The sequence below is a fragment of the Hemitrygon akajei genome, chromosome 7 (genome assembly GCF_048418815.1).
Source record: "Hemitrygon akajei chromosome 7, sHemAka1.3, whole genome shotgun sequence".
NCBI classification, from domain to species: Eukaryota; Metazoa; Chordata; class Chondrichthyes; order Myliobatiformes; family Dasyatidae; genus Hemitrygon; species Hemitrygon akajei.
In genome coordinates this window covers 7239603-7248193 of record NC_133130.1, presented here as the reverse complement: position 1 = coordinate 7248193, position 8591 = coordinate 7239603, and the positions used below count along the sequence as shown (strand labels likewise).

General features: G+C 44.4%; 1 protein-coding gene across 2 annotated transcripts in view; it reads left to right on the top strand.

Moving 5' to 3' along the window:
* The first annotated feature begins 2004 nt into the window (after positions 1 to 2004).
* LOC140730200 (uncharacterized) overlaps positions 2005 to 8591 on the top strand; it is a 77878-nt gene continuing 71291 nt past the window's right edge. For both annotated transcript variants that reach the window (XM_073050368.1, XM_073050367.1), the window contains exon 1: positions 2005 to 2146. In XM_073050368.1, coding sequence (XP_072906469.1) covers positions 2098 to 2146 — 49 coding nt within the window. In that variant the 5' untranslated portion in view covers positions 2005 to 2097. The remainder of the gene's footprint in view (positions 2147 to 8591) is intronic.

Below are 8591 nucleotides of genomic sequence, written 5' to 3'. Positions count from 1 at the left end.
GCATTAATAATGGCATTGGGGAGTATTGACCTCTTCATCCTGTCTGAGGAGCATTGCATCGATAGTAACCTGTCGCTGAAACTGCTTCTCTGTCTCTGGATGGTGCTATGTAGAGGATGTTCAGTGTTTTCCATAATTGACCGTAGCCTACTCAGCGCCCTTCGCTCAGCTACCGATGTTAAACTCTCCAGTACTTTGCCCACGACAGAGCCCGCCTTCCTTACCAGCTTATTAAGACGTGAGGCGTCCCTCTTCTTAATGCTTCCTCCCCAACACGCCACCACAAAGAAGAGGGCGCTCTCCACAACTGACCTATAGAACATCTTCAGCATCTCACTACAGACATTGAATGACGCCAACCTTTTTAGGAAGTACAGTCGACTCTGTGCCTTCCTGCACAAGGCATCTGTGTTGGCAGTCCAGTCTAGCTTCTCGTCTAACTGTACTCCCAGATACTTGTAGGTCTTAACCTGCTCCACACATTCTCCATTAATGATCACTGGCTCCATATGAGGCCTAGATCTCCTAAAGTCCACCACCATCTCCTTGGTCTTGGTGATATTGAGACGCAGCATTCACGAGAAGGTGCAGTTGCAGATTGGTTGCTATGACAATGTGGGCATCACTGAATTGTGGCTCAAAGAAGGCCATGGTTAGGAGCTTAATATCAAAGGATATATATTTCAATCGAAAGGACAGGCAAGAAGGCATAGCCTCTGTTGGTGAGAGATGGAATTACATCTTTAGAGACGGGTCAGAGAATGTTGAACCTCTGTGGGTGGAATTTAAAACCTCCAAGGGTGAAAAAAACATTATGGGAATCATACAGGCCTCCAAATAGTAGCCAAGTTGTTGGGTTGAGATTGCAAATAGAGCTGGGAAATGCAAGTAATAAGGGTAATGACACAGTTGTAATGGGAGACTTCGATATGCAAGGGGATTGGGAAAAATCAGGTTGGTGTCAGATCACAAGAGAGGGAATTTGTTGAATGCCTACGAGATGGCTTTCTAGAGCGGCTTGTGCTTGAGCCTACTCGGAAAGGATACAAAGATAGGCGGAGGGACAGGTAGTGCTGAGGAAGCAATGCGATTGGAGCTCAATGACTCAGACAAGCAAAAAATAGCAGATGGAACACAGTGTTGGGAAATGTATGATTATCCATTTTGGTAAATGAACCAATAGTGCAGACTATTATCTAAATGGAGAGAAGGTTCAAACATCAGAGGTGCAGAGGGACTTAGGAGTCATCGTGCAAGACTCCCAGAAGGTTAATTTACAGGTTGAGTCTGTGGTAAAGAAGGCAAATGCAATGCTGGCATTTATTTCAAGGGCATAGTGCATGAAAGCAAAGAGATAATGCTGAGCTTTTATAAGACACTAGTCAGGCCACACTTGGGGTATTGTCAACAGTTTTGGGCTCCATATCTCAGAAGGGATGTGTTGCCATTGAAGAGAGTTCAGACGAGGTTCACAAGAATGATTTCAACAATGAAAGGGTTAACACATGAGGAGTATTTGGTGGCTTTGGGCCTGTAGTCACTGAAATTTAGAAGAATATGTGGTGGTTTGATTGAAACCTGCCAAATGTTGAAAGTACTAGATAGGATGGATGTGGAGAGGATGTTTCCTATGGTGGGGTTATCCAGAACTAGAGGGCATGGCCTCAAAACTGAGGGGCAGCCCTTTAGAACAGAGGGAAGAAGGAATATTTATAGCCAGAGGGCAGTGAATCTGTGGAATGCTCTGCAGCCTCACCACGAGCAACCCTACTGTCAGGAAGGGGAAACAGTGTACTTGGCTTGTTTCTCACATTTCAATCTGATAATGGTGTGTGGGCATAAGGAGTGAGTTTCAGTGACAGACATGTAAATGTGGATGAAAGCATTCAGCTACTCGACAAATTATTGGTATTTTTTCAGCAGTTTCCACAGGGCTGCCCACTTTCCCTCATCACTTCCTCTTTACACCCCGTGCCTTTGTGCTGAAATAAGCATGTGGGGAAGTCCAAGGGGAATCAGTCACTTGTAAAATACCAATGGGAAACATCAGGTCTGAATGAGCAGAAATTCAGTTTTTAAAAAAATAAATGAGAAGAAATGTTTGCAGCGATAATCACAACCTTGACTCTGTCCGTCTGTGCAGTGGGTGAGTAAATTCCCAGAGTGGGGTCACCCAGTCTGAGATTGGTTTCATCTGCCTTTGAGTTTAATTGACCGGTTGTGGGCAGTGGTAATGTGTACGGTTTTGATCATCCTGTGATAGGAAGGATGTTATTGAACTAGAAAGAGTGCAGAAACGATCCACCAGGATGTTGTCTGGACCTGGGGGTCTGTGTTACAAGGACAGATTGTGTCCACTAGGACTTTATTCCCTGGAATTGAGGAGACTAGGGGGAGAGAGACCTGATGGGGGGTATTAGATCATGAGGCGCATAGACAGGGTGAAAGCACACATTCTATTCCCCAGGAAGCGGGTGATAAAAACAAGAGGACAGGTTAAAGATCAGAGTCGAGAGATTGAAATGGGACATCGGAGCAGCTTCTTCACACAAAGGATGGTGCGTATTTGGAATGAGCTGACAGAAGTAGTGGTGTGGTGTCACATTAGCAACATGTAAAAGCCATCTAGAGAAGTACATGGATAGGGGAGGGTGAGCGGTCTGTGGGGCAAATGCATGCTGGGTAACACAGTCTGTCTTGTTTCTGTGCTGAATGATTTTAAGAGTCATGTGAATCTGAGTTTGCGGTTTAAACATTGAGAGATGTTGGGCTTTTCTTGGTTCACAATGAGCTGAGACCCTGAAGTATAATCTTCTAGAGTTCCTGTTCAGCATGATAAACAAAGTTTTACTCTTTGCCGAACAAGGTTCAGAAGTGATTTGAGACATTCTGTACAAGTTAATTGGGTGAACTTTCTGAAAATAGGAAGCACCTGGGCATTCACAACACAAATCTGAAAGAAGTGGCTCATAAAAATGCACAAAAATTACTGATTAGGACAGGCAGAAGCAATGGAGGGAAGAAAAGAAATGAAGTGAAAGAAATTTAAAAATTAGTGTGAAGAGAGCTAACACTAATGACGGAAGAATTTACAGAAAGAAAATGGATCAGGGGCAATGTGGGCACAGTGAAGAAACTCAGACAAAGTATTAGAGAGACAGAGAGGAAAAGAACCCAAAATCTGGAAATTCTCAACAAGTCAGAGCACCGTGTGGAGAGAGAAGTAGCTTTTCAGGCTGATGAACTTTCATCACAGATCAGCAAGGCCAATTGTAGAGATTATAAAGTGTATTCAGGAAAATGACAAACCACAGGTGAAAAATCTGGATAAGATCATAAAGCATAGGAGCAGGATTAGGCCATTCAGCCCATCAAGTCTGCTCTGCCATTCAATCATGGGTAATTTATTTTCCCTCTCAAGCCCATTCTCCTGCTCTCTCTCCATAACCTTTGGCATCCTGACTAATCAAGAACCTATCAACCTCCACTTTAAATATATTCAATAACTAGGCTTCCACAGCCAATGAATTCCACAGATTCACCACCCTTCACTAAAGAAATTCCTGTACATCCCTGTTCTAAGGGATTGTCCCTCTATTCTGAGGCTGGACCCTCCTGGTCCTGGACTCACCCACAACAGGATACATGACTTACAGAATTTAACGTATGTAAATTAATGCAATGGGAAAACTTTGTGACTCCCATAATTAACCAAAGCTGGATCTTTCAAATCCAGGATAATAACAGAAAAGTTCTGCAAACTGTAGATGCAGTTTATTTTTTTCACCCTGCCTTCTCTGCTTTCAGTAATTATATTTGTGGGTTGGAAAACAAAAATAGCCAGGTAGAATTGTTGCAAGACATCCTTGCTCCTGAAATTAAAACCTTTTGCAATGAGACTAGCAATATATTTGCCTCCTTAACCGGTCACTGTACCTGTGTGCTTGCTCTCAGTAATTGGTGAATAGATGCAGTGGACGCTGGTTCACTGGTACATTTTGGGCAATTAAACAGCTGTCCCAATTCACCGAAGTTTCATGGTAATATTTACTAATGTATAAAAAAGGCAAACTACCATTTAACTGCGTAACAAATTCACTATTTTGAAAATTTGATATAGAACTGTGCTCTATTTCCAACTATTGAAGTACTCCCGAATGTGCAGATTATCGGGGCCCAGGGGATTTGTCAGGTTTCAAGCTGAGTAATTTATCCAGAACTGTTCTTTCTGCGAATAATAATAATGAGTCCCAGCATTTCTATGTCCTCCTCAAAGAGCAACAAATTCCTCATCTGTTTTCCACACCTCCGGAAGCTTTTACAATCCTCATTCACGTTTCTCACCTATTTCATTCTCTGTTTTTCTTCTCTTTTTTTCAGTGAATTTTGAGTTGCTCTCCATCCTCAGTTCTGCCACAGTTCTGACAATCTATGTGATTTCTCTATTCCTAAATTCCTTTGTTGGATCCCTCCCCTACCTGTTTTTGTCCAGGAAGGGATGTCAAACTGTATGTCCGAGTATTCTACCCATTGTCATATTTTCCAATCTGTCAGAGTCAACTCATGCCTCAGGCCTTCACAGTTTCCTCGGCTAAATTTAAAGCCCATGTGGTTGATTGAACAACCTTATTTTCAATCTTAATGAAGAATTTTATCATGTACTGTGAAGGACACCCCAGTACCCACTGCTTTTTGTTGAAAAATATGGGGTGACACAGTAGAGTAGTGGTTAGCACAATGCTTTACAGTTCCAGCGACCCAGGTTCAATTCCCGTAACTGCTTGTAAGGATTTTGTACATTCTTCCTATGATCTCTGAGTGCTCACGTTCTCCCACAGTCCAAACACATCCCGATTGGTAAAGTTATCCTGACGTTGCCCATTTAGTCCTGACGAAGAGTCGCGGCCTGAAAAGATGCTTCCTGGCCTGCAGTGTTCCACCAGCATTTTGTGTGTGCTGATTGGTAGATTAATTGGTCTTTGTAAACTGTCCCGTGATTATGCTAGGATGAAATCGGTGGTTTCATAGCTCAAAGGGTCGGAAAGGCCTATTCCACACTGTATGTCAATGAGCAAATGAACAAAGAACTATCCAAATCAAGTTAAGCACTTTGGAGTTAACTGCTCACTACTGGTCTGTAAAACCATCTGAAACTCACTCAGAAAATCATTCTCTACAGCGGAATTGATAGTGTGTTTTGAACAGTCTGTATGTAGATTAAAGTCACCCATTATCACTGTAGTACCCCTTCACATACTGTAGTTTCCCGTTAGTTGCTCTCCCCGACTGTATCTCTATTGATTCGAGGCCTGGAGACGACTCCCACCAACATTCCCAGGAATTTTCAATGTTCCCTCTGTTTCTTCATTCTATTCTTCGATCTTCCAAAACAATATCCTTTCCCATAACTTCTGTGAGAAAGCTCTCGTTAGCAATGTGACCATAGAACATAGAACACTACAGCACAGTACAGGCCCTTCGGCCCACAGCTGTGGATCCTTGCCAAAGAGGTGGAAGCTGGGGACCAGGGAAACCCTGTCCTTGTTCTGGGTGGAAGGAGAGGGGATGAGAAGAGAAGTGTGGGACTTGGAACAGATACAGTTAAGAGCCTTGTTAGCAGTCGTGGTGGAAAACCATATTGGGGGACTGGAAAATAAAGAAGCACTGATATGGAAGATGGCATCTTTGGGGCTGATGTGATAGAGACAGAGAGACTGGGAGAAGGGAATGGTGTCCCCAGAGGAATCAGAATGGGATGAAGAGTGGTCAGGTTAGCTGTGGGAGTCTGTGGGCTTCTTGTAGAACTGCTGACCCTCTCCTTGAAATGTGTACAGGGGAATTGAGGAAGTGATTTATGTGTCGGAAATGGAGCAAGAGAACTTACGAGCAGGATTGAAATTAACGGTAAAGGTGATGAAATCTTTGCTGATATTGCCAGAAACCTGCAGGAAAGATTTCACCAGGTTCCACAGATGTGAGAACACAAACTCTGAGGTAACTTTGAAAGGTGGGTAAAGAAACGGGTGGGGGGGGGGGGGGCTGATATCGGCAATATGTGTCAGGGGCCTCAACTTCTTTCAGGTATTTTAGTGACCAGATGCAGGAACGAGGAGTTGCATATATAAGCAAAATACTGCAGCTGCTGCAAACCTGAAAGAAAACCTACAACACTCCAAGCATTCGGCAGGTCAGAGAGCAAGAGAGCTGAGTTCATGGTTCACACAGAAAACCTGATGATGCTCACCCAGGTTTCAGATACCACTGAGTAAGGAGGGAACATTGGCAGTGCAAGTTACAATGATCAATCAAGGAGCCAAAGCTACAGAAGGTGGAAATGGTTGAAGAAAAATCTCAAAATATGCAATAAAGTCAAATCACTATTTCATTAGTGTAGATGATAAACAACAACAGACCCACTGCAGCACACCATTAATCACAGGCCTCCAGTCTGAGAGACAACCATCAGTTACCACTCTCTGGCCTCCCTTGCTGAATGCCAAGCCACGTTACCTTCTGGACCAGCCTTCCATGCAGGACTTTGTGGAATCCATGTGGACAATATCCACCGCCTGTCCTTCATGCAGTTCCCTGGCTAATTTATAGAGCATCCCTTGCATGATATTTGGCATTCATCGGGCCTCCGACAGTTCACCTATGGCTAAGTATCTCTGCCAGGGCCTTTGCAATTGCTGTGCTAGTCTACCACAAGGTCCAAGAGGCAGGATCTCTCGGACGCCACCTTTCAGTACAACTCCCCATTCTGACGTGTCATCCATGCCCTCCTCTGCTGTCAAAATAAGGCCAAACATTGGCATGAACAAGAGAAAATCTGCAGATGCTGGAGATCAAGGTAATACATACAAAATGCTGGGGGAACTCAGCAGGCCAGGCGTCATCAATAGAAAAGAGTAGAGTCGACATTTCAGGCCAACAAACTTCATCAGGACTGGAAAAAGAGATGAGAAGGCAGAATAAGAAGATGGGGAGGAGAGGAAGATGTACAAAGTAGGAGGTGAGAGGTGAAATTGGGAGAGGACGACGGGTGAAGTAGAGAGCTGGGAAGTCAATTGGTCAAAGAGATAAAGGGCTGGAGAAGGGAAAATCTAATAGGAAACCATGGAAGAAAGGGAAGGGAGAGGAGCACCAGAGGGAGGTGATAGGTGGGTAAGAAGGTAAGGTGAGAGCGAAATGGGAATGGGGAATGGTGAAGGAGGGAGGGGGTGAAATTATCAGAAGTTCGAGAAATTAATGTTCATGCCATCAGGTTGGAAGCTACCCAAATGGAATATAAGGCTTTGCTCCTTCTACCTGAATATGGCCTCATCGTGGCAGTAACAGAGGCCATGGACTGACATGTCAGAATGGGAATGGGAAGCAAAATTGGATGGGTGGTCACTGGGAGATCCTGCTTTTTCTGGCAGATAAAGCATAGGTGGCCAGTGAAGCAGTCTCCCAATCTATGTCAGGTCTCACCGATATACAGGAAGCCACACTGGGAGCACCAGATGACCCCAAAAGACTCATAAGTGTCAACTCACCTGGAAGGACTGCTTTCGGCTCTGATCAGTAGTGAGGGAGGAGGTGTAGAGGCATGAACGTTGATTTCTCCAACATCTGGTAATTTCTTATCCCATCTCCTTCTCACTTCTTCCATTCCCCGTTCTGGTTACTTCATCCTCCTCCTCTCCTCGCCTGCCCATCACCTCCCACTGCTGCCCCTCCTCCTTCCCTTTCTTTCATGGTCCACTGTCTTTTCCTACCAGATCTAGTCTTATTCAACCCTTTATTGGTACTACCTATCCCTTCCCAGACTCTTACCTCATCCCCTTGAAACCCCTCTTTACTGAGCTTTTTTGAGAATGTGACTCATTCGCCCCTCACTTCGTGGCAAGGAACACCACCTCCTCAAGCCCTGTGTAATCAACTCTGGTCCAACCAAATCAGTGAGGTTAGGGTGTCTCGCCCACCCGAACCCCGGTTTATATGAATGCTGTGTGATTTGCTGTCCCCCAGCAATCATCCATCAGCAAGAAATAACAGATCTTACACTACACATAATTATAAAGAAGTATATTTATGAACGCTAACTTAACCAAAGAGTTAGTAATGAAAAGAAAGAGAAAGTAATAAAGGGCCAATGTAATGAAACATTCAAATGTGCACGTAAGCTGGAGCTCATCTTGAAATTGTAACTCACACGCTGGACCCTCGGCCTGTGTGAAAGCACACTCCACCTTCCAAATGTCACTCAAAATCCACTTTGAACAAACAGGCTCTCCCATGGAAGAATTGGTCCTTCCTCCTTGAACCAAGCACCTTGTACAAAAGGGACGGCATCCTCAGCCACCTTCCCGCCTGCCTACTCCCAACTCCCACCAAAAAGACCTCAACACACACCAGTGTCCGTCACAAAAACCTGTCCACCCAGCGTTCCCCAGAACCTTCTCCCAATTCCACCATCCTGACTGGCTGACACCACATTCCTAAGTTGAACAACAAAGCCTCTTATCTCAGCTCCAACCCAACAGGCTGAAAGCAGAACAGGTTGTTCTTACAGTACTGCTAAATGAAATACCTGTAGCACGGCAGTA